This window comes from Pholis gunnellus (assembly GCF_910591455.1).
Source record: "Pholis gunnellus genome assembly, chromosome: 19".
NCBI classification, from domain to species: Eukaryota; Metazoa; Chordata; class Actinopteri; order Perciformes; family Pholidae; genus Pholis; species Pholis gunnellus.
This window is the reverse complement of record NC_136546.1, coordinates 2,558,782-2,586,377: the sequence shown is the minus strand read 5'-3', so window position 1 is coordinate 2,586,377 and position 27,596 is coordinate 2,558,782. Positions and strand designations below refer to the sequence as shown.

Genomic DNA, 27,596 nt, shown 5'->3' with positions numbered 1-27,596 from the left:
TGCACGGTGGTGTTTCGGTTGGCAGTAACTTCAGCTTACTTAAAGCTGGTCCCTCAGTCCTTCACTCATCCAGACAGAAACTGCTCTGTTTCCTAAAGAATCGCCTCAACCCAGCATCCTTTTACACACAAGTTTCAAAAAGATTTAAAATGAACAAATTCATGTCCACAGGTGTATTCAGCTACACACAAAATGGCATATTCCCTTTTTTGAACACTCATTTAAGAATAATGGATGGCCAAACCTCTTAATCAAAGATGAACAAGAAGCAACTTTAAGGCAGAGTCAGTCCATTAGTCTGAGAGTGCTTTATAACTTCTTCTTTTTAAATATAAGAAACACAAACTAAAATCATATGTTTAATAAGTAATGCAAGGTGCTCCAATATTTGTCTGTGAGCTAAAGATGCATGTTAAAAAGAGGCTTTGCACCAAATCTTCCACGAGTTGCTTCAAACAAGTGAAATCAGACAAAAACGCTCCGTGAGTAACCCTGCACAAATGTTAAGTATCTATAGTAGTTCTATCCAACATCAAGTGTACTATCAAATATTTACACCAAAAGAAGCCCGGAGGCCTTTCCCGAGAACCGATAATGCAGAGTCAGATTGTTTTGTGATCTGATTACTCAGCAGATTCTTTGCCAGAAGAGCAATATTTGCCCTGTAGTTACACTGAAAGGTCTTGTTAGCATTGACTGCTGCACTGAGCTGATCTGGTTGCTTTAAAAATACTGTACAATGCTTAAATAAATAAAGGTATTTAAAGGAGAAACCTGTAGTGTGCTTAATGACAGATAACAGAACAAGAGTTTATTTTAAGGTCATGATGTTTTTTTGAGATTCCAATATGTGTCAGATAGAACGGTTGCAAATTGCATTATAGCACATGTGAGCCCTTTGTAGGTGTAAGAATGAAGCCCTGCCATTGGCTCTGACCATTAACCTCCCTGTGAGGACAGACAATGTGTAGCACCTGGTTCATTCAAAGGGACCAGAGGTAACGTGGTAGATGAGAACGTCAAGTGTGCATGAATTTTGAATTTGTCATCCCAAACATTCTGAGTCTGAGAGAAAGAAAATCACTGAACCAGTCCATGCCATAATTCATCTCAGCTTCCCTTCGAGGCTCTCTGCTCTGGCGCCTTTCCGCCGCCGCTTCTTCTTCTTCTGCCGTCTCCTGGTGCCGGCATCAAAGCAGGTGACCATCATGACGCCGGCCTTGCAGAGGTTGAGCCTGTCCTCCAGCCGGGCCGTCACCGCTTCGAGGGCCTCCAGATGCTCCAGGGAGTCCACCTCGAAGGTCTGCCACAGGTCGACTGGAGGAGGACAGTGAGGTTTAACACTTAAGTTATTGAGGACACGGAGTTTTGAGCGGCAAACGTTTTTTTATGCACCAATCTATGGTGGAAACGTTTTTATTTATGTAAAGTAAAATACTGAATTCAGGTGACAAGTCAAAATAAAACAATATAATGGAATATGATGGAGTAAGTCAAATATTTATTCTGTCAATCTTTGTTATCTCTGCTGAGTCAACCCACGTGTATTCATGATTTATTCTTCAACCTCTTTAAATGTACACATGGCACCATACATCATTTAAATGAATATATAAACCCCTACACTGTAATAGCTCATTAATAACTCATATGTGTTCCAGCAGTTGTGTTCTAAACAAATCCCACATATTCGGTTCTCTGAGACGTCGAGAATTAATTTGTAATATTTTGATAAAATGTTATAATATTACGAGAATAAAGTCGGAATTTGAATAAGAAAAATGTAAATGTCTACAGTAACCTTTAGTCTGCTCTGCATTATATGTTATTGTTGTGCTGTTATGGTGGAATCCCCTTCTGAACCCTGTTTAGGACTGAAAGGTCTCAAAGAGAGGGCGAGGCAGAGACATCAACACAGAGCTACAGGTCTCATTATAGCCTATTGTAATATTATGACTTCATCCATTAAATCTCTGATTATTATTTTCTAACAGTGGCCCTAATACTCTGTCGTAGTTGAGTATTTCACCTTTTGGTTTATCTTTTTCTGTCAATAATTTGTGGCTGTAGTCGAGCAGCCTTTATGACCAAAATGATTGCTAGGGATAATTCAGTAGACACTGGATATTGACAGGGACATGTCTACCTTACTGTATGGGGTTATTGTATTTAGACAATATTTACAATGAGGTTAAAGGGGAATTTGCGTAACAGCGTCTCACTCTTTGAGTACAATAACATATAATGTGCTTTATAGGAAATTACAATTAGTGGTAAAGTTCAAAGTGATGATGTAATGAGGATTGTGGATATTGTTGCAGTAATGGCAGGATGCTGCCCCCTGTTGAAATGTTGTCATACTACACGCTTATTATTTGCTCATTCACTGAAGGTAGAGCTTAAACGATGCTGAGCATTTATTGGGAACTATTGGCAGAAATGGAATATCATATTGTAGCGTATAATCACCTAAAAACAACAATTGTTGTGTTTCTGTTACGAGACGCTACCATAGACCCTTACCAAAATTCATGAATTCATTGTTAAAATAAATCATCAGTAATAATCATTAATTGGCGCCCTAATTGATCACTGGAGATTTCTTTCATTCTCTTCCTGATCTAAGCTTTTGTGACTCCACTTACCAGATATCTTAAAATTGTTCTAATATGTTAAAACAACTTCATATTGATTTATTTTAAAAATGTAAAAGAAACAAATATTATTATAAATGCTTTTTTCCTCAAATGAAGAAAAAAAAAACTGACACTCTTGGTTCCACTTGGCGGGCTCCAGCATGAGGTTTAGCTTGGCCCGCTCTAGCTCTCTCCTCAGGTTGTTGTATCTGTCTCGGACCTCTGAGATCCTCTGCTGACGGTGCTCCAAAAACTTCAGCTTGGCACTGAAGCATGCAGGCCCCTGAAAACACACACACATTTCACTACTTTTATTAAGGTTGATACAGCACATAATCATTGATGAAAAGCTTGTATTTTAAAAATGTACTACTACTGTTCTTACAAAATTCAAATAATAATGTGGTGGAATGGCTGCAACACATTTTAATCATCCACAATGGTATTAATGAGGACATTTCAAGACCCACACCTAACCATAACATAACTTTAACCTTAACCTTAACCTAACCATAACATAACATAACTTTAACTTTAACCTTAACCTTAACCTTAACCTTAACCTTAACCTAACCATAACATAACTTTAACCTTAACCTTAACCTTAACCTAACCATAACATAACATAACTTTAACCTTAACCTTAACCTTAACCTTAACCTTAACCTTAACCTAACCATAACATAACTTTAACCTTAACCTTAACCTTCACCTTAACCTTAACCTTAACCTAACCATAACATAACTTTAACCTTAACCTTAACCTTAACCTTAACCTAACCATAACATAACTTTAACCTAAACCTTAACCTTAACCTAACCTAACCTAACCTAACTTTAACTTTAACCTTAACCTTAACCTTAACCTAACCTAACCTAACCTAACTTTAACTTTAACCTTAACCTTAACCTTAACCTTAACCTAACCATAACATAACTTTAACCTTAACCTTAACCTTAACCTAACCTAACCTAACCTAACTTTAACTTTAACTTTAACCTTAACCTTAACCTAACCTAACCTAACCTAACTTTAACTTTAACCTTAACCTAACATAACATAACATAACTTTATCCTTAACCTTAACCTTAACCTAACCTAACCTAACCTAACTTTAACTTTAACCTTAACCTTAACCTTAACCTAACATAACATAACATAACTTTAACCTAAACCTAACCTTACTCAAACCTTAAACCAAGCTCTCACCCTAAAAGAAAATGATTTACGGTTTGGGGACATGCATTTTGTCTCAAAGGGAAGGTGAGTCCCCTCAATGTCTAAAAAGATTTATGACCCCACAACATGAGTCATACACACACACACACACACACACACACACACACACACACACACACACACACACACCACACACACACACACACACACACACACAGTGCTTTAGCAGTTGAATGAACAACAGCACCTCCCCACTCTTTCTCACTCCACACACTCATAAACACCATGTTAGGGTTGGGAGGACACCTCTGGGGAGTGAGACAAGACAGGTCTGTAGACTCCTAAACAGAATTACTCTCTACTAACCCTATTAGTAGTAGTTTCGAAGGTTAATACATGCACATTTTAATGGGGGACAAAAGAAACCCTCAAAATATAAGGACTGCAGCAGGACTACACATTACTATTATATTTACAACTTGTTTGTTTTTTTGTCAATGATGCCCAATGAACAAAAGTAAGATTCTTTTAGAATCTATGTATTTTACATCCAGTGTCCTTCTTTGTTCTTTGCTGCAGCATTGACCCAATTTCCCCCATGTGGTCATTAAAATTGCATCGAAGTTGCCCTCCCTGAGACGGATGGAGGCGGGGAGTATAGTCTCATGAGGGCAGACCTCTCTTGTCAAGGGGACATTACGTCAGCACATGTTTCACATTTGGTTTCCATGCCCATTTCAACTCCAAAGTCAAGGTATAATCTTTTATGAAACCTTTACTCACCCAGGGTCAGTTCACAGAGCATGCTGTTTTTCAGCAACATGTTGCCTCTACCTCTATACCTCACACATGAGACATGGTAGCTGCCCATATGGGATTTTTAAAGCAAAGCAGTGCATGACTTTCTACTTACAGGCTGTGGAATACACAGAACCTGCTACACTTCAAATAGTTCTGTAAAGTAATATTTTGGCGTTCACATTTTGGGCTCCCATTCACAACAATAACGTCTCGAGGTAACTAAATATACAGATAAGTCATTCCCAAAGAATGGGTCGGGACCCACAGGTGGGTTGTAGGTTATTTTATTAGGAATTTTGTAGAATTTCTTTGGTAGACTTCTATTTAACATGTATATCTGCAGTACACATAAGGTTAGAGGAAGTGAAAAAGATGAGATAGCCAGTTAACTTTGCCAAAATGTATTTATTTGGTCTCATTTATAAAGTGTTTAACATGTGTATATATTTTCAATAACACATGCATGAAACGATGTTGTGATTTATCAAACGTATATCTCTTTAAAATGGCTGCTTTAGTTAGTTTACTGACATTAAGATAAAAGATAATATTAGTAAAAAAGCACTGCTATAGAATAACAACAAATGAATGACTGTGTGTTTAGTGGTAGCCTAATTGTATGTTCTCAACCTAGCTAGAACCCTAAAATGGAGATGAGCAGCAGAAAATATGAACTATATATATCACATTTACACCTTGTTTTTCTCAAGCTACGTACTGCAGGTGCCTAACCATTAAGTTGATGAACTGGTTTGGTTAGCTTGCAAGTTGCCCAGGTGGAAGATCCCTATAAATTAGCTTCAATAGCTAATCCAGGGGGCTAAGAGACAAGCGTTTGATAAGAGATTTGTTAACCTCGGTACCAGCTGTCAGAAGACTTTCATAGCAAATTCCACAGGGCTGTTTTTCAAACCTGATGCCGATATCAAGAAAGGGGGCTTTGCTTTAGAGACCTTAAAAAAGAATGTGTGGAGATATGTTCGACCAATGTTGCTATTTCTATTGGTTTCAAAAAGAGGTTGATAAAGGTCATATTTTACATAATGCCCTTTAACCTCCTAAAAATAAAAATAAACACAGCACCTGTTTGCCAGCACCTGCTCTTTTCTGCATCCTCTGCACATTGTCGATCTCATACACCTTGATCTCGTAGGCCTCGGGGATTCCCCGATCCACCCAGCCAGACCGCAGACCACTGGACGAGCGTCTCAGGGACACGGGGGCATCATGGGAAAGGCGGCGCTGGTGAGTACCTACAGCAGGGCGAGGCAGAGTAGAGTGAGACGCTGTAGCTTGATTTGACTTGTTTTCTTTCTCTTCTTCCGTTTCTGAAACTTCCTACTGCATATACACAGTGAAACTGTTGAGGTGTTCTTCACTATAAAAATACCCAATCAAACTATATTTAAGGTAGGGTGGCATTTTAGTTGATTTTTTATGTTGTTGATATTTGTCATGATCAATTGCCGGTGCTGGTACGGAGAAAAGGCACTGTTTGCTGAATTTAAAGACTTGGCCCAGGATTTAAAGTTATAGCAATAGATGTACAGTACATGGCATTTATTTAAATTCAGCAGCACAGAGTAAAACTATGTTGTTTTGTTCTCAGGTCATCATTTTATAAATGAATAAGCCTGCTTGTGGTGCTCATAGATCTACAAGGTGGCTAATGCTGGAAATCAGAGTATTACTGAGCTGCTATGTTAATATTGTCAACTGACATTCTGCTCTAAAAGCATCACACCTGACAAATGAAGGCTGTTGTCCCTAAGTGGCTTTCAATGCCTAGGCCATGTGCTCTAATGGGGAACAGAGAATACAGTTTGCCTGAGGGCAAACACAGCTTGCCAGGGCAACCATATTATTCATAAAAGTCAAGACAGGAGACATGGTTTCTGTAACTCGGTCTGGATTGACTCAGGGTCCAGAAAACCTCTCATTTTACTGCAGCAGGGTCAGCGCCGGCTCCAGCTCTCCCGTGGCCTCCAGCAGCGTGGTGTTGGCTCCTAGCTAGGACCGGCGGAGCAACAAGACGAAGTTCTGTCGGAGGAGGAGCCGTTGCTGCCAGGCGCTGAGCTCTCCACCTCCCGACTGCAGGTCAAAGGTGGCAGAGAAGCCGGATAGGGGTCTGTCCACGGTGGACTGGTTGCTGCCGGAGGCTCCGCTGGAGTCTGAGCTGAAGAAGTTTCTGGTGAACCTAAGTCGTTTCGTCTGATTTCGTGGGGAATAAGACTCTATGACAAGCATTAAGAATAACTAAATAGCCAATCTTCTCGCCAATGGTCTCATTTGCTTATTTAGGTCATAGTGAGGCATCAATATTAAATTGAGACTGTTTCATAACCAGGTGTACAAAGTTCCTTGTAGTAACTTTAATAATATGTTTTAACTCTATGTTTTAACACTAATGATATGGGTACAGCTTTTGTCAGAATGGAGATGAGTTAAATATGTCAGGGGACACTGAAGGAGAAATTAAGTACAGACAGAATTAAATCTTCCAATTAACAGTATAATTTGTTTTGGGACTTTAAATTCATAAATTGAAAAAGAAAAAGATTTGTCTCCGTTTTTTATTGCTCCATTAGCAGTTTCCACTGTGTCGACCTAACGTTTCTCAATGTATGATTCCATTAGAGAGTATTGTTAGTATGCACGCACACACATCTTTATAATTCACTGTACCAGCCAAACCCTCTTCATTTTCTGCTATTGTGCTGCCATTAGTAAGTGCCGTCACCGGGTTCATGTATTAATAATGTGACCTCCTACACAATTTCGGCTTTTAATGACTGCATTCTACAGATGTGTGTCATCTCCAATTTATGTCACATTAATATGTTAGCTGGTCAGATTACAAACTGAACAATATGATGGTGGAACTACAGTGTTGTTCATAAAACGTGTGTGGTTAACGGTTTGGAAATGTTGTTATTGTAGATTATGTCTAGGGACGAAATTATATGGCATATTTCTGCAAAAACTACTGAACTGGATTTAAATTTCCATAAGAAATACCATTACACTTTTTCAAATGACATATGATTCTGCATTTTAATCTGACAATTAAAGTATTGCATTTAAGTGGATTGGTGTGAATGTGCCAGTACTCCATTGGGATATTGCAGGTTCAAAACATCAGATCATAAAAGTCTCCTTAACTGCCTTACAATACAACAATAATAAACAACTGACAAATGTCAAGAAAAACATGGCATACATTAAAATCACCAGTATAAAATCATACTGTACTGAAATCAATAAAAACAATTGGTTGCTTTAAGTAAAGAAATATATATGAATCGGTCTTAAATGGTCATGGCTGGTTGAGAGGCTGAACTTGTGTGCTAGCTTTAAACTTCTTTGAGACTACACTTGTAAATCTAACATGCAACACCAACAACATATATTAAGACTCGACACTTGGGTGAGGTTCTGATCTTTCCAGAAGAGGAAGTCATCCAGATCAGTTCATAAAAGGCCAGTTACACAAGTTTTACCTGTGTTGCCTTTCCTCCGAGATGATCGACTGCTACGAGCCACACTGAGAAGAGAGCTGCTCCTGTTGCTGACAGAATCTCTTTTTGAGATGGTGCTTCCCGTGGCTTCACTGTCCCTCACCATGCTGTCATATCCACTGCTCACCATACTGTTCCTGTTCGAGAAATTCAGGGATGTCTTCCCCATTGCTGGTGGCAAATCTCCGCTCAACACACTGGTGGTGTCACTAGCGTGCCCACTCAGGTGATCAGGCATTCGAGGAGCAGTCACCCGGCTGTATGGCGAGGGAATTGTGGTCATTTGGTCCAGTCCTCCTGAAGTGGGGCTGGAGGCCCTTTCCTTCAGGAGGTCTGAGATCCGGCCATTGACAAACCCTTGGATGGCAGATTTTGTGGATGAGCATGTCGAGCTCTGGCTCGGAGTGCGACTGATGGAGTGAAGAGACTGCGGAGGGGAAGAGGAGAGAAAGGAGGATCTCCGCTCAAAGCTAACAGTCTTACAGTCTGGAGAAAGACTGGCGCTGCGGTTAATGGACTGCTGCAGGCCTTTGTGGGAGAGACTGAGGTTCTTGATGCTAGGGACAGACAGTCGACGGACTTTGGGGCTGGCCAACTTAAGTTTCCCTACAGCAGAGAGCTTGGGATGGGTATACCTAGCAGATTGAGTTACAGGCTTTTCAGAAAGAAAGAAGTGATGACTACGGTCAGTCCGAGGATTCTTCCTGGGGCTCTTGCTAGCCCTTGGTAAGGCACAATCTCCCTCAATACTTCCTTTATAAGCCCCTTCAATACTTCCCTTGGAGCTCCCCTTAGAGCTCATGGAAGTGCTACTACTGCCTCTATCCAGAGTTGGGAAGTCTCTAGGGGTTCTCCCAAGAGAGTTAGTCCTGGTAGCCAGCTGTTCCAGTTTGGCACTGAAAAGCCGGCTGCTGTCCTCAATGGGTGACTTCGGCCTCCCAATCATATGATCATGTTTCAGTCTTAGGTTTGAGGTCTCAAACAAAGATTCAACGCTCTTTCTAGGAGCACTACTAGCACGCTGTTTGTACTCTGTTCCATATTTCCGAGGAGAGGAGACACGGCGGCTATGGTCTGCTGGGGAGTGCTGTCTGCCCAGCCTCCTCTCTAGAGTTACTCCTGGGCTACACGGGGTGGATGATGTCACCCCCCTTGGGTCTCTGTGGTTGTCTGCCATGTGAACACAATGGTAGCTGTCCTGGTGGTTGGCATTTTGCCAGCCTCTAGGCAAACTACCTGTTTTAAAGTAAGCAGTGGCGGTTTCCTGGCAACCAGGTGAAACGCCAATTCTCTTAGGGGCATTCCCAACACGTCTGGAACTGATTTCGCCCTCCTCTGAGCCCTTTGGAGTGTTGGTGGAATAAACATGCTCCCTGTCTCTAAGGTGGCTCTTGTCTGATTGTCTCAGTCTCTTGCCACGCGTTTTGTTTTCTGCAGTTTCATCGCAGAAAGCTGAATCTTCCAAGACCATTGAGTCAAAAGAACTTTGGCTAAACGATACGTCACATACTTTGTCACACTTTTTGGCATGTGTCTCAGAAGTAAAAGCACCACTCCTCTTCTGAAGAGCCTTCTTATCTTCTGGACATTTTACACTATTCCCTCGGAGGTCAGACTGTGATTTGACTTCTGTAAAATTGTCACAAGGACTTTCTTTTTCTTTCACACCATCAAATTCACAATCCACATCTGTATCAATCAGCATATGATTTATAAATGAAGGTAAGAACCTTTTTTCCCTTCTGAATTGATACTGGGGCGTGTCAGTGCTAGCCTCTGTAGCTACAGATTGAGCTACAGAGCTTTTGTTTGTATTAGAGGATCCTGCGGCTACAGTCTCTTCGCTAACATTGCTGATTATCCTGATTGGTTGAGAGCTGGCAGAGCCTTGAACATTTGCCTGTGATTGGGCAGTGTCTCTAATACAAATAATTGTTCCACCTGTCCTCCCTCTGTCCAATACCCCACTGATGGTCACCTCCTCCACCATAGAGAACACAAGTTCATCTTGACCTTTCAGGTCTAGTGGCTGTTGAACGGTAACTGTGATAGTGGCCTTCATTTCCTTAACGTCCTCTGTTGGGCGATTAGGTAAGACATCTCCGAGTATAACACTGGTAGCCAAGGAGTGTGAAGAGGAGCGGGAGGAGGAAGAAGATATGGGGGAGCCCTTGCCAACTGGTGAGGTCCTTTTGTTTGGTTTGAACCAATCAGCAGCTTCAGGACTCTCCTGTGTACCTTTTGGCAGAAGTGCAGAACTGGTGACGGCCATGCCCTGAGCTTCCACATTAAAGTTCTGAGAAGAGAGTTTATCAGCTGACTTAAGAGTTCCGCTTTTGGGCAGCTCAGAGCGACAGGTCATGTTAAGACTGAGAGTTTGATTTATCAGTTCTTCACTGGAACTGGTTGCACTGCACTCCTCACAGTCATACAGGCCTGAATCCTCTCTCTGAAAACTGTCCCCCGGGAAGGCACCATCTGTTTGCTTTTCTCCAACAGAGGCCTGACTGCAGCCAAACCCCTGATTCAACAACAATTTCTGTGGTGCCTCTGATGATTCGGTGTCTGTCTGTTTCCCTGTGTCTTTCTGGGGTTGTGATTTGGCTGTGACGTTGTCAACAGAAGGGCCTTTTGAGGAAGACTTGAGCGCATCGATTGTTGCCTCACTTCCATCGATACAACCCAAGCGCTCTTGAAGTTCAGCAAATGTGTCACATTTAAGACAGTCCCTCCCTGGCTGCTTGATGTCTGCCTTCAACACCTCAATATTCCCTTGAACAGTTTCTTCGTTTTTCTTCTCTCCCTGCAGTTGAGGAATTCTCAGAAGCTCTTGGAGCAGAGCGGTAAACTCTGGGTCATCCATGTCAGCCTTGTTAGGATGCAAAGAGGGTATGATGGGCACAAATTGAGGTTGCGCCAGTCTTGAGGTTCCTTTGGAGTGGACCAAGCCATCCGTGTCTATTTGGATGACTGTGTCACAGGACTGGTCGCTACTGGAGCGCTCATCTAGTTCACCACGCAGACGGAAACGAGGGATATCGACGTCTACCTCATCGGTGGAGTGGAATGCCCGCAGGGCCGAAGACGGAGGCCCTCTCTTTTCTTTAGTCAGACTCCTCCCACAAGGAGAACATGAAGTGGACTGCTGTTGGATAAAGATGTATTGTGGAGTTAGTTCTAGAACTGGACTATCCAAAACGAATAAATCACTGGGGTTTATTGGAAACAATCACTCTCTCTTCCTTTGCAAAGAGGGCACCTATAATGTCATTAAGAGATGGTGTATGAGTAAAAAGACGGGACATGTACAATACCTTCGTTCTCTTCTGCGTCCTGCGGATGCGAGAAGCCAGCTGGATGGTGGACAGGGTCTCTTGAAGGTGTGCTAGTGAGTCATCCACCTGAGCGATCACTGTGGTATGGCAATTCACATGACCCAAGGCCTCTCGAAGAAGTATCGTCAACTTACTGTCCCTATGCAGAGGCAGTGCAAATTTCCAGACATTAATCAAAGGATGCATCAGTCATTTTGATCTCCAGCATCAATTTCCAACAATTTAGTGTAGTTGTTATTGTAGTCCCTTCGTTTTATGCCACTATGAAATGGGTTTAAAGGCAAATATCTTGCAATTCTTTTTTTTTTTTAAACCAACAGCAAAAATTAACTGCAGGTCAGTGTCAAAATATTACCACAGTTCACTCTACACCAGTGAATGCCATACATATTTATTTCATATTTTGGAGGTACTCACTTGATGGGGGTGGTTTTATGTCCACTTAGTAGAGATAAGACAATAGGGCCCAGTTCAGAATATGGAGGTTTATTCTTGCTCATACCCCTTATACCACTACACACATCTATCATGGTCAACTTTGTGGGCCCACGTGAACCTATGCATGGAAGTCGGAGAACAAAGAAGAGTGTAAATGCAAAAAGCTTAGCATGTTTTCAAATATGCAAATGAAGAACACATTAATTATACAAAGATATATATGAAACAGCATTAAATCAGCACTGAATTTAGGGTTAACTGTGGCAAATAATTCATGGGGAAACACCAAATTCACTAGGGAAAGGCCACCCTGGTAAGTGAATAATTCATTACAACCTTTGCCAATGGTGCTGCTCTCTGTACGAGGGGGATGGACGTGGAGGGTGAAGAACATTATGGAGCTGTGAGACAGATATGTAGTGAAGTCATTGTGCCGACGTGCTGCAATGGCCGCGTCCAGGAGGGAAGCAGCCCGCTCAGCAGTGGGGGCCTTCACCCGGTTGTGGTTACGTAGCTGGAGGAAGGGGACACGATAGTCATAAAATTTCACGTAGAATCTCTTCATATAATACTTAAGGAGAGACACCAATATAAATATCTATTAACTAATAGATATCACCATGAAACGTACCCAGTTGATTACTTACATTACAACTATTATTTATTGTATTATAAGTTTGTTTAAATATGCAAATATGGCATTATTATTATTATTGTTTCCTTTTTTTAATATATTAGAGTCAAAGGTTTTTACAGAAGGATTCATTTTTGTATCACTCCATAAATCAGAAAATACTGTCAACAGCCATAAAGAAAATCATTTTCTACATATTTTTAGGAATAAAATGTTCTATAAATCAGAATGAATGATATGTGAAGAAAACCCTCTAAATAAATCCTTTGGAATATAGAAAAGAAGGAAACTGGAAAGCTTGGTGTATGTAAGTGCCACTTCCGGCTCAGAAAACTTCCACTTCCGGCTCAAAAAACTGATTTTGAGAAACGGCCTTTAAAGATTTATATCGGAAAATGTCCTCCATTTGGAAGACACTACAGGTGAATAGGGTAAGAAAATAGCTAATAGATATCACCATTATTACTTACATAAGGACAATTATTTTTTGCATTGGTTTACATTGATTGTTTTCTGAAACGTTATGTTTAAGTATGTAATAAGGCATTATCTAATGCTTACTTTTGGTGAATTTAGGTGAAATCTAAAATAAACACCTAAAAGTGTATTTTGAATGTTTTCTTTTCCACTAGTCTGAATGAAGACATGTTATGGAAGCAATATAGACCAAAATCTCAGAATTGACCAGAGCAGGAAAAAACATATTTTTGGAATGACAGCTTCATTTTCCTATTCAATGAAGAAATAGAGAGAAATGCACAGATACACTAGTGAGGTCCTGGCTTGCAGAAATGCCAGGGCAAAGATAGCTGCACAATAATCTCCTCACATACAGTGTAGACCATTATCTAGATTGACTATCTAAATAAACATTAACATCAATCCTACCATATCTAGAGGCAATGTCTAAAACCAAACAACCAAGACATCTAGAGCAGTATCTGTGATAACACTGACACCTCCTTTGGAAAATGAATGAGCAATAAATTTGCTTAGTGGACAATGAAAATACCCGAGCAGGTTTCTTTGTAATATTGATTCATTTTCTGATTCACGGCTGTTGAAACAACAGTTAGTAAAATAACACTTGTCTGTGAATTATTGAACCTTTGATACAATGCCAGAGAAGTAGAGCCAAGAAATTGTCACATGTCAGCAACAAAATATACAGCCTTGGCTCTCTGGTTTTCCAGCTTTGGAACCGTCTTTTATCTGTTTCCAAAGATTGATTAGACTGTACATAATCATACCAAGAGCAATAAGTCGATTTTTTTTATTCTAATTTTGTTTTATGGTTAAATACACCAACAATTTGGGTCAATGGACCCTTGTATGCTTGCTCTTAACAGGCACAACAGACAGACAGGGAGAGACACAGCAGAAGCAGCAGTTAAATTAACAAGCCTGCTTTATCCAAATAAAAGCCCTTTATTTCTTTTACCTGTATCCCATAGACAGGGTCCTCCTGGAGTCTCATATGGGCTTTTGGGCTGTCCTGGACACTCCCTAATGAGGGGACGACCTCCCCCAGCAGATCCCTCATGGTGTCCTCCTCTCCGCAACAGAGCTCTATGGCTGACACTGATACAGTCAGATCGGTCCAGGTCTTCTCCCTCCGCCGCTCGATGGCGCTGTACAGCCAGGAGATGGCACAGGGAACCAGCCCCACTTTCTGGATGCTCTCACCGCTCCCCACCACGCTGGACCAGGAGCCTGAGGCAGACAACAAAGCATACCGATGTATGCATGCTACATACAGACACACATACATATAGTACATATACATGCACAACATGCTGGCCTTTAAACACACTCTGAGAACAACCGTCTTTACATGATTTATGTTACAAATCCATGGTTGACTCAGGCTGTCTTTTAGGTAGGGGGCAAAAATAATATCGGTAATGACAATATATTTCTTCGGTTTGAAGAAGATCGCACCTCCAAATATTTGTGTGTGTCTGTTTTTTCCCTTGTTTCCAAGGTTGGGGCACCACAAAGAACTTACGCTTCGGACACCTAAATAGCCAGCAGAGGTCCTGTATGGACACACTTGCATACAGGTTCACAGACATACAGCTCCAGGCAAACATTCGTGCTAAAGTAAAGTGGGCTAGTGGAGATGAACTAGCTTACACAAATCACAATACAAAATACATAAACTCCATAAAAATGGAGCAGATTCACAGAAACACCCCAAAACACTTCCTCGTGGACTGATGCCATACTGTATCTCCAAGTGCACATTTGCCCCACATTAGTTTTGAGCTATATGGGCCTGTTTTACCATTTTTGTCTTGTCCAAACTCTAATTGAATGAGGATAAGAGAATTGGTTTACTCCAATTAAAGTCCAAGCTGGCTGCCGTTATTCAGAGAGAATAGTATTCTGTAGTGGAGATTGATATCCCTGGGCTGTGGGCCACATGTAGTTTGTATTGGCCAACTAATTCAATCAGATTTACGGAGAGTGGCGTCATGTGAAAAAGCAGCTCCAAGGAGACCCTGTCCTTACCCTGTGTGTGTCTGTGTGTGTGTGTGCAAATCTATTAAACCCCTTCACGGACGCTAAGTGCAGGGTTCCATCTCTCTAATAGCAACGTATTACAGTCCATTTTGTTTGTCTTTTTGTGACTGAAATGCATACTGCACTTGAAAAAGCATGTGTGTTGTATAATTTATGAATAGGATTTTATTTACTAAGTAACAGGTGAAAGATGAATGACTAAATGGCAATGCCTTTCTGTCAAAAAAAATATTGTGGAAATGTGTATCATAATTGATAAGAGGACGGAGGGGGGAAATGTAAAAAGGGAGTTTAAGTGATAAAGAAAGAGTGAATGATAGCAGGAGTGGGACAGAGGAGCAGGAGGAGGGGGGCGCGGGGGAGCACAGATAAAAGCGTCCCACTCTCATCTTGAGATTTTAACCCATGGCCCCTCACAGCGACCGATTACTCACCCACATCAGCACATCCCAAACCCAGAACACATCCATCGCTGCCACTGAGCACACAGCGGATGACATCAGCCAAGACGCCCGCACACACCTCGGCCTGGTCAGGGAGAACAAAGGACGACGAGCATATAATGATTCACTACTGCACTGAGATGGTACATCCAATGAAATGAAAGAAGCACACTGATTCAGTAGATTCCCTTGGGCCTAGATACTGTAAGCAGAGCTTGATTAGAATTGATGGACAGTGTAATTGTGGTGGCTGTCCAGGCCCTATCAGTTTTCAGGTCATCAGACAGAGAGAGAAAACCAACCGTGGTGTGTAATGTACAGATGGGAAAATATACATTGAATATTTGAGAAGACACAGAATGTGCCGGACGAATGTTGGATGAAGAACCAAACCTGGCTTGAGTCCTGAGGATAGGCAGCGTCAAAGTTGAATGTCTTCAGCTGGTTTTTGCCATCCCTGCCTAGTGTCATTGTAGCCTGTGGTTGGCCTTTGCTGACTGGTTCCATTATGGTCACTCTTCTCTTGGACTGGTCAATACGGAGAACAGGTGGTTGGCCCTCTGACAGCATTGGGCTCACCCTCAGTGAGACCTTGACCTGTTCACCAAAGGAGATGGTGGCATGTTGAAAATTGCATTAGGTTATGAACTGTTAAACACTTTGATGGGGTGAACATGTGAGTTAAATATAATCTGTCTGTGGTTCTACCACTTTGGCCCATTCTGAAATATCTACACAACTAAGATGGACTTTCAAGAAATTTGATACACACGTTCATGGTTTCCAGAGGATGAATTGTACTATCTTTGCTAGACCCTTAGCCTTTTCGCCATCATCGGGTAAAACTAAAACTGTTTTTCCAATAGCCATCTTTGGTTTATAACCAAATACCTACAAAACTAATGACATTACATCAAACTCAGCTTTACTGTGTGTTTAGTGCTAATTAGCATATGTTAGCATGGTAAAATACCAAACTAACATGGCTAACATGGTTGTAGGCTAAAACCTCAGCATGTTAGCATTATCAATGTGAGCCTGCTAACACTAGCATTTACCACAAAGCACCACTGTGCCTAAGTCCAGCCTCACAGAGCTGCTAGCATGGCTGTAGACTCTTGAAAATGTGTTGTTTTAATTTAAAACTCTTGAATGCTGTAAGCCTAAGGTATAATAAGAGCACCCATGTATTATATAAAGAAAAATAAGTTGACACTGTCCAGTCTAACCAGGCTAATACTATCCTGCTACTAGCTTTCTACTAGTGCACCCAGCTAATGCTAAGTTAGCTAGTGAGCAGCGACATGCTGAAAGAATAAACGCTTGAGTGTACACTAGTATTTCACTTACCCCTGTATACAAACTGTATACATATAGGGGGCTAAACATTTTGAAACTACTCTGAGACACCATGAGAAGAAGATTCCATTATTTATGAAATACAAGGAGTGAGGCGGTGCTCTGCTGTTCCAGAGCAACATAGCTATGTAAGTGATTTCAGAAGAAGCCTGTGAGATGCATGCATGTAAGTTTACATTTTCAAAATAAATACCAACAGCAAACCTATGGGGGAATAAGAACGACCTTCAAAACAGCAAGGTTAAAAAATACCGTTATATCAAATTCAGGGAGTTTTAGCCATCTAAGAGACTTCCCGAACTCCAGAATAGAGTGAGAAAAATATATCATACAGATATATGCCACAAAATCTTATAATTGGCTGTGCAAAGCTTCCTGTTACGCTGTCGGCTGCAATGCATTCTTATTACGTTTGAAATGTTTGTGTTTACCAAAACAGGGTTTTAACTCAGAAGCCTGACATCAAATAGAGAGACGTAATGAGACTTTAGCTCTGAGCCCCTGCTGCACCGCCATGGGAGGCTAAGATAATATTTTATGCAACGAAGGTTGCAAGAAACCTCGGTTGGAAAGGGAAGCCTTGGCAGAACAAACTAAATGTCAAAAAGGATTAGGTCTGAGCATTGGGACGGGGAGCTAAAGATAGTGTTTCTGCTGAATGTTTCCCACTGACTTCACTTAAATTGTACCCTTACAAATAACTTTAGTTTTTACAATAAACACTTGAAATGATGAAGGCACTTGCCAACAACAAGGCAGTACATAATGTAAAGCATTCTTTGGTATTTCACTTTCACCTCCTTACTTACTAAGACTTTATCAAATTAGTTTTAAGTAAGTCACAGAGTATCGACTGTAACGATGTCTTTACAGGACTCCCTAAAAAACTTTTGGTTTATAAAGAACTGCATGGTTTACCTCTGATCTTCTTCTACATTATGAACCATCCAGACCTCTCAGGTGGTCTGGTACATGTCTGCTTTCTGTCTTCAGAGTCAAAACTAAACGTGGATAAACAGCTTTCACTTTTTATGCACCATAGAAAAAACCTTGAGTCTGCTGCAACTCTCACTTCTTAAGACGTTTCTGTTCGCCACTGCCTTTTATTAAATCAAATAATTATTCAAAACTTAAACTACACCGTTACTTTTATGCTTGTAGTTTATAGCTTTTTACTTTTGGCTCTTTAAAGACTGTTTTTAATTGTATTTGAAGGTCTTTTTTTAGGTGTTTCTTTTGCACTTGTCTTGTGGCTAAATATGTGCTATATAGGCTGAATACCCTTTGCTTTGCCTTACCCTTTAACATGTCTGGCAATCTGTTCTCTTGTTTCATAGCCATCAATGGAAATACAAAAATGAGATGTTGTTTAATGTTCACCGATATTTAAAAAAAAGCAAAACAAAATGTTTTCTTTAGGCTGTATTAGACAGCCAGTTCATCCAGTTAGTGCAGAGACCACTTACAACTGCATGGCTATATATGAAAACCCTCCCACTATATTCCCGCATGTCATGACATTAATTCCTTAATGCAGTTCTCTACAGCAAGCCTTCGGATTTAGAGGCTTTAAGGTCTTAAATTAAGTTAGATCCTGACTCTGACAGCCATTTAACAAGGCTCATAGGTCTGCAGAAAGACAAGGCAACATTTACCTCACAAAAGATTATAAGCTCTATTAAGGTTGATAAACCAATTATAAAATTATTCTTAATCAGGATTCAGGTCTGCAAGATTGTGAATAGCCCTGTGTGCCATGACACCCAGTCGAATGCGGTTTTCTTGAAATTGTCCAGGACTCCATTACACCACGATGACATCATCCGTCATTGATATTTTGAATATCTGAAAGCCATGTTCCATCTGCCACAAGATTATTTCCCAGTGCCTGTAAAGGATTTATCCTCTCTCTCCAAATCATAATTGTAATACCTTATGCAAGAAGTGGCTCCCTAACCCTATTGAACATGTGTCAAACTCTATTTATGAGGGTTAAATTATTCAAGAGACCCATTTTACAAGCGGAGAAAATCCCCCTCCGCTCTCACACACTTGTAAATATATTCTGGCACGCAGAAGCACACAGAGCTGAGTGCTCGGGCAGGTGTGGCTGGTGGTCGGGTCTATCTGAGCCTTTATTTGTAACTCTAGACTCAACCCAAGAGTCCGTCTATCTGAGACAAGGGGAGCACAGGCAGCCATATTGATCCCCCCAGTTTCTCCCAGAGGAGGGGAGTGGAAGGGAGGGGAGGAACAAGATGGAGACATTAGCACCACATTATAGTGTATCATAAGAAGACGTGATATAGGATCTCCTCCAAATTGACTGTGATCTCTTTACTCTGCAACAGGGGTGGTAAAAACACTTCCAAGATGGTGGTTGTGGTTGAGGATGGTAGTACATACTTCCAAAGATTCAACACCAGTCCAGAACTATTTTAAGTATTTACACAGTATCTTCATCAAGTCAGTGCCATTGTCTTCTGGTATTGCATGTACACTTGTCTTAAGAAGACACTTCAAGTAAGATGACTGTTGGGAACTTTCTTATATTTTCTATTTGGATGTGGAATGTGTGTGAATACTATAAAGCACACATTAGATAATGCATGCTGTCTTTCTCTTTACAACACACATTAGCAGAAAACAGGCTGTGTGCTGCTTCCATTATTGAGCATATGGTGTGTTTTTCCCCTTTAAACTGTCCTGCACTGATGTATGTGAGCTGTTTAGAGTTCAAATGCATTGAACTTTGAACCCAAGCTGCACTGGTCTTCATGAGTGCACATTTAGTGCATTTGAGTCTCTCTGTTGTGCCCCAATGTCTAGCTAAAAGCCGTCGCTCGCCGTCCTGAGGCGTAGCGTCTACCCTCCGGTTCAACCTCAGATAAAAACTGTTAGCTCTGTCTGCACTGTGGCCATTTTAGCACTGTTGTGCTGTTAGCACTGTTAGCTTCTATCCAGCCGTCTCCATGTTGAGAGCAGTGTGGAGGCAATATACATGCTCTGAATATTGTATTGAGCACCTTTTAAAGAAAGACGATTTATGAATAAGTGTTTCTGAACTTTGTGATAGTAAATCATCATTTATTATTGGGTGTTTGCCTTCAGTTTTAGGTGTTTGATATAGAAACACTGAGTCATAGGCGTAGGAATGTAATAATTGTTAGCAACGTTAACGTTAAAGCCTTTAGATCTTTGAAAAAATAATTTCACCCAGAACAGAATAGATCATGATTGGTTTTAACACCTCGCTAATAGCTTTGAGATTTTGAGAAATATGCTTATTATTATGCTTATTGCTGAGAGTTAAAGAACAATAACAATACCACTCTCATGTCTTTAAATGAAATATGAATCTAGAGGCAGTGGGCGATTAGCTTAGCATAAAGACTGGAAGCAGGTTGAACTAGCAAACCTCCATGTGTCCAAAGTTCAAATACAAATCCAGCCACCGAGACCTCAAATGTTTACCAATAAAAACATTCAAATTTCATTTAATTAATCCATATACAAACTGAAAGTTGTGGTTTTACAGGGAATTACGTGCTGCTTACCTCCTCTGTGGATTATGCTAAGCTAATTGGCTACTGGCTGGGGCTTCACTTACTGTACGACATGAGAGTGGTATTAATCTTTTCATCTAACTCTCAGCAAGAACATGAATAAGTGTATTTCCCAAAATGTCAAACTACTCCTTTAAGTATATAATATTTGACAATTGGTTATTATTATTACAAGAATTACAAATACTGACAAGTAAAATTTTCACTGTAATATTGATAATTGGACGTGAATATGAGTGCTTAAATGTATTTCTACAATTACTCATTCATCAAATTTTAATTAGAATAATAGTAGTTGTGAAGAATTGCTGTAATTATTACAAATTGCACCCAAACCAAAGTGCTCCTACAGTAAATCTACTGGGATTTGGAGCCCAGTGGTCTACCTTGGCAACACTAGGTGAGTCTCTGGTTCTAGTGGCAGCTTGGAGCAGGCAGGAGGGGATGGGTGGTGGGTTTTTCTGGATCAACTCCCTGAAGCAGGTGGAGAAATGAGCAGGAGCTGGATCAGAGGCCTGGCCTTTTTTCCTCGATGTCAGGTTGAGCTTCTCTGCAGCCCTACAGGGAAGAATGAACGCCATGTCATACCACTAAATCTAAAGGGTGTAACCAGTGCAGACATGCTGGGAATACAACACATTTTACACACAGGTGCTGTTCTGATATATATCTGTATATATCTATATATATTTACCTGGCTAAAAGGGACATAGCAGCAGTGTTGGCGATGGTCACCACTCTGGATATGTGAGGGATCTTTGAGCTCGTCTGTACAGTCCCAGCGTCACCACGGACCAGTGCAGCATCATCTGAAGCCTGCTGGAGGGAGAGAGCTCGTTATAAAAATTAAAATCAGTAATGGCACTCCTGCACCCACTCCAAAAGGGGCTATTATCACAGGAATTACTCTGGGGACGATAATTGTGGGGCGTGTCTGTCTAGGGCATCTAGGCTGAGAGCGCAGTAGGTTAAACAGGAACCATTACGGCTCTGGTTAGCTGCACTTACAGCACGAGGAATAGTTTGTGATGGCTCTAGTGCCTGCTGTCTTGAATTTAAAACATGATTCGGAAGAGGAGCAGTCAACATCACTGCCTCTGACTCACACATACACACAGTCAAGCGGCTTCATATAAAGCATTACTTACACAGCTGTAGCTCCAAGGCGTGCGTTTTGTACACCGTGTGTATGCAACATGACCTATTCAACATGCGTTTGCTGCTGCTCTACATGAAGTTACCGTGAGTCGTCGCAGGCCGCAGGCCCAACAAGTTTGTATTCCAGTGCTCTCATATAGCGCTCTCAAGCTCCACGTCTCATCAATGTCACAGCCTTTTTCTGGGGCAAGATAACAATGCTCAGTTTTTTCTCTAGTAATGATGTTCAACCATAAACTGCCAATTAGAGCCATGGAAGAACTGCAGGAGTAGTTGGTTTGGAAGGAGACTGGGTGGAGAATAAAGACAGGGCTAAGTGAATTAATGAAGCCATAGTTGATGTGGATAATGTATAGATACTCGCCCCTCCTCTTGTCTTCTTGTTGACTCATACAATCTGTCATAACCTTTTTTTATCTTTGCTTTCTCTTTCCCTCTGCTCTGATTTCTCTCTGTATTTGTGGTCCTTCATTATCTCTTGTTTTCTCCTCTCCCGCCCATCTTTCCAGTCCTTTCGTTCTATCGTTCCTTTCCTTCCTCTCATCTTAAAACAATCAATTTCCTTTTCTCTTCTTCTGCAATCCATTTTTCCTCCTCCCTCAATTTTTTGTCTTCTCTCTCCTTACTCTTTGTCCTCCACTTTCACTCGTCTCATATTATTCCACCTCATGAACCTGTATTGATCTGCTCTCATAGCGGGCATGCCTCGCTAATTTCTAATGCAGTCTGGCAAAGCTCAGTACAGTTTCATTAGAGTAAGATGTTGCATTGTTATTGTCCAATTTCATAAGACAAGTCGATTAAGAACAAGAGGTTTATTACAGTATTGCTCTCAAGGCTTTTTCAGTCCAATTGACCACCCCAACCCCCTTCAGTTACTGTTGCTATGTCCAGCTTCCCGTTGTCACAGAGCACAGAATGATAGTGCTGGCAGCTTTGCAACTTAATGTTCTTAGTACTTTTTAAAACAAAGCATGCTTGATTTCAGACAGAAGTACAAAAGCAGTCTATTTAGCTGGTTGTCGCCAGCAGATCTTATCACCTAGCTAATTAAGCTAATGCTAGCTCCATTCGCCGTCGGCTAACATAGGCTGCTTACATTAGGTTAAGATGCTTGGACAAAGAAGACAGAGGTTAGGCTTATCATGTATTGCCCGTTTTTTTACTTTTCAAGAGGAAAAACTTTTAGGACGACGACTAACATTAACTGATGTGTATTTGAACGTAACGCTATCACAGATAACGGGTTTGGCTGTGGATGGAAACTTCCTGAAATCCAATAAAGAGCAGAACAGGCTCGCTAATGTTAGCCTACACTCTGATAGCATCCAGGACCAGCTCCCACACATGAGCTATCGTTAACAGATTTATTTATTTATTTAGCCTGTAACTCCACAAAATATTTTGGTATGAAACTCGCCTCGTCCTTGTAAGCAATGCTAGGTGAGGTTACTACAGTAGGAGCTAGCCAGACATGCTATTGTTTGGAGCTTATGTTAGGGCAGATAAACACATTGTATAATCAAGTCTTTGCACTTTTGCTCTTGTGTTTTAAAAAATTACACATTTTTCAATACGGAGTGTCGCTCTTACTACAACGCACTGCCCCATCATGTGCGTAATTACTGTTGCTAAGCTATAATTGGATGATTGCTCTTCCAAGCTGGTGTTTGGGAAATGGTTAATTGTGATGTCTGTGAAGATTCTGTCAACCAGGTCACATGATATCTACAAGTAGTACGTCAAAGGTTGGATGCTTATATTTTCCATTTCTCCGTATGGATCAGGAGGAAAACTAAAGAAACATTAAAAAAGTTGAACCAACATGTATAAAATACTCTAAAACACTCACTCACCTTGTTCAGGTTTTTGACATTGGGGACTTGGGGGAGGGCGGGCTCAATCTGGTGCGGCTTCCATCACAGTAATACACATTTCACCAGCCACCCTGTTAAATATGACCATCCCCCTATTGATCACAAGTGCTTTTTGACTGGCTGGCTTTTATGACTGGGGTAAATCATTGACCCAATTCCATTCCATTAGCAAAAGTACTTTTAAACAACGACCATAAGATCTAAATAGGCTCTGATTAGGCACTATGAATCATTGCTTTGCTGACATGTGCACCCGTGAAGACGTACTTTACCCATATAGCACATTAAAAGGGGAATGCACACTATAGGGATGTGTTATGTGTGATTTAGTGGTGAGTGAAGGCTTTTAGAGGTACCTTATGGTAAGGGTACATGGTGACACCATCAGCACTGGATGCAGATTTAGAAGCGACCAGCTGCTGCTGCTGCTCTACCCAGCGGCCCATATCGGGGTTGGGCAGCTTGGGCCCCCTCCGTCTGAGGGTTTGAGGGGTCCTCTGAGGCGTCCTCGGGCTTCTTGGGCTGTGTGGACTGTGGGTGCGACTGTGTGGATGATGCACAGCCGTGGCAGCTTCCCATGGAGCCCTGTCTCCATGCTTTGTCTCACTTAGGCCCAGCAGTGTACCAGCGCTAAAGCTGGGTTCAAAGGGAGGCTTAGCTAATGGCTGACCCCTGCTAAGAGCCAAATGGACGGCCTCTTGTTTGAGCTGGTTCAGGTTAACGCCGCAGGCCCCACACTCGCCCTGCTCCCTCTCTCGGCCCCTGGACTCGGTGGTGGACCGACTATGAACGCGAAGGTTGTCGAGAAGAAACACAGAGAGGTCACTAGAGTCCTGCAAAAAAAAAAAGAATGTGCAGGTAAACTTGGCAGTGGATGCTTTGAAGTACTCACTAAGGTTACTAGAAGTAGCCTGTAATTGTATTGTCACAGAAGAGACTAAGATAATGAGATCAGAGATTCAGCACAAAGCTTCTGGTGAAGACATAATAACAAAGCTAATTTGCCTTGTTTGATTTCTGGCTTGAGGATTACATGACTGATCATATGGAAATGGAGTCGTGGGAGGGCACTGCACGCAATGTTAGCACTTAGCAAAGTAATCAAGGAGTCAGTAGTATTGATTAATACCCCTGTAATCATTCAAAGTAGTTAGCAAAAACGTACTTACTTAGAGTGAACACAAATGTAATGCAGCTCTGCTGTGAACCACCAATTCAGGGAGAATTCGGCGCAGAATTTTATTTTCATTTTCCCTGCTGACCCCAACCCTAACTCAAGCTGGACGATAATCATTAAGTAACATTATTTTAATTGTGACAGGATGCTTGAAAAAGTTTGGGGGGGGGTTAAAGAGACAGGCGCTAAAACGGAGCATTTTCAGACAGAGGGTGAATACTGAAAATTCAGACAGTATATTAGAATTCTTTTAGTTTTTTAAACTTTAAAGCATGTAAACATGCAACAAAATACGTGAACCTGACAATGAGCATGATATGTCCCCTTTAAAGTCCCCAGCATTGACTCATATCTAACTAAATAAACATGAAACCATCATCTTGCTTTTCATCCCGACAAAGACACTCTTGTGTCACATCCTGTTCAGTCTGCCTTTGACACCCACCAATATCTAACACATTCCTTCTTCATCCCATCCCTCAGCACATTGCTAGTGATTCATATTCCCCAAGAGGAGTACTGTAAGAGCTCTCAATTAGTATGTAAAACAAAGTCACTAAAATTCCAAAAGTACTAAAGCATTAGGCATTAAATCTATGTCTCCATAAATCTCCATATCCAGGGTTAATTAAATCACATATGCCATAATATCTTCTTTATTCTACACCTAATTGGCAAACTAGGCAATTCTACCACCTGCAAATTTCTGTTTCAGGTTTGGGCATCTTGCATTACTCATATATAAATGATGACAGATATATAAAGGACTAAATGTACTCTCGTAGCCAGATGGGCGACTGTACTTTCCATCTCAGCCAGATTGCAAGCCCATCTAAAAAGATGACATTACAGAGACAAGATGCTTTTGAAAAATCATGCTCGGATCAATAAACCTGCAAGGAGCTCGCTGGCTTATCAGATTTCTTTGTTCTGACCATGTCTACGGCCACAAGATACCGTCACTCTCCTGCTCTGCTGCTCTGTTCTGTGGTCTCTCTCCAAAACACATGACGCTATAGCTGTGCCCCATCCCACTTAGGAGGACAAAAATAAAGAGTCCTGCCTCAATGGAGCGGTCTGTGGAGATGACACAGGGATGTCAAGATGAAATATTCATGCCCATTTGGAACCACTCACGCAGGAATGGCACTGGTTTACTTTGTCGATTGGAGTGTGTTTGATGGATGTTCGTGGTGACAGATGTACAGATGGATGCAGAAATGTGCATTCCTCTCAGGGGCAGTGCTGCCGAGACTGATGGGCCCACATGGACATTAAAACACTTTCTAATTGACTTCAACATACAGCACTACAGGAAATGTGTTAGAAGTGGCAGCTTTATTTAAAAAGCCTGCATGTGTTTTATTATGTGAGGGTTGCGACTCGTGATTATTTTCAGTATTGATTCAATTTGATTTTTGTTTTTGTTTTCTCAAGTTGTTCTGCAAAACAAAAGAAGTTTGCCTTTCCCAGAGCCCAAGCTGACATATTCACATTGGTTGTTTTGTCTAACCAACACTCCACACCCTAATTATGAACACATTGAAAACACTGGGACCAGTCGGTTATTTTTACTTATAAACTTAGATATTTAATCGAACAAAAACTACTGCTGATTAATTTTCCGTCAATCAACAAATTGATTAATTGGGTTATCAATAAGCTCTAGATTCTATAATATCATTTTATATTGAGTTATATTACATTGTATCCAATATTATTAAATGCAATTATATATTCATTTGTTGAACATATGAGGGATAAAATACAGGCGTCCTTGTGAATAAGTTTATTTGCGGTGATTAAATATGACCTCATTACTCCATCAGTTGCATAAAGAACATGCAGTGTGTTTATTGTCAACTATTACCCTGTACTACCACCTGCTGAAAAGTCCTGGGATGTGTTTACTTGCATCATCCTGCATTTTGTTCATATGCCAACATTTCCTCATTGGGATTCCTATCAAGCTAAAAGTGAGCAGAATGATCTTAAGTGCATTCCTGCTCCGCCACATCCCTGAGCAGCTCCATCAGAGCCCCGTGGTGAACTGACCTTGCATGAGAAGTGATGGTGAACAGCCAGGCTCAGAGCTTGCTTCTTCAGGGCAACAAGGGTTGCGGAGCACTTCTCGCAGCACGCAACTTTCCTGTCGGACCTCCCAAAACCCGGATTCGCGGACATAGCGCCTCTGCATATAGTCCCACTACCTGAGGACATGGTGCTCCTGACGCGGTCTCCGACGGCTCCAGGGAGGGACTTATATGACGGGACAGTGTCCGCTCTCTGGCACATATTCCGATGTGGGTCGACTCTGCACCCTCCGGCACCCTCAGGAGTGGGACGCTCCTTGGGCTGACGGTCTCTCTCGGTGATACTTGCAGAAACGCCGACGGGCTCACAGTGATGCTGCACTTGTGAGCTCTGAGAGATAAATCATGAGAAGAAGGATGCAGGCTACGTGGGCTTCGGTAGCGGGAAATTAGATGTCAAATCGACGTGGATAACAGTTACCACACCCAAATGTTTGGGAGTTGTTTTGTTTTAAAGTGTTTTTCTTATGAAACTCTATAAAGACCATAAAATGATTTTAGAAATACCACATCCTGTTCATAATGAGTAAATCTGACTTACCCAGTGTGTTCCTCTCGCCGAGGCAGGGCATCTCTCTCCTCTTCTAGTCAGAGATGACATGACAACTTGTTAATATTTTAAAAGATATCCGAACAAAGGCAGGGCGCGCTTTTCATTTCTTTTCACCATAGCTCCGTGGATAAAAAGCAAACATATTTCACTCATAGTTTTGCCATACATGAACAAAAACAAAATATGACAAACTAAGAGGCTGGAGACGCTGTCAGAGGAGTGGTGAGCAGTGGCACAGTGGAGGAGGAGTGAGCGCACTGAGGAAACGCTTCATGAATTCACCTGGTTATTTATGATGACCT

The 27,596-nt window shown here is 41.3% G+C and overlaps 1 protein-coding gene across 1 annotated transcript; it reads right to left on the bottom strand.

The window, feature by feature from the left end:
• Positions 1-1,190: 1,190 nt before the first annotated feature.
• kif26bb (kinesin family member 26Bb) lies at positions 1,191-27,342 on the bottom strand (the record flags this gene model as incomplete). The annotated part of the gene is made up of 15 exons (XM_079180187.1): positions 1,191-1,317; positions 2,769-2,919; positions 5,715-5,870; positions 8,118-11,280; positions 11,450-11,609; positions 11,888-12,026; positions 12,242-12,422; positions 13,984-14,255; positions 15,503-15,596; positions 15,905-16,108; positions 20,823-20,994; positions 21,131-21,252; positions 23,828-24,304; positions 26,704-27,072; positions 27,283-27,342. The coding sequence occupies 15 exons, from the start codon at positions 27,340-27,342 to the stop codon at positions 1,191-1,193; spliced, it is 5,847 nt and encodes a 1,948-aa protein (XP_079036313.1).
• Between the last annotated feature and the right edge of the window lie 254 nt (positions 27,343-27,596).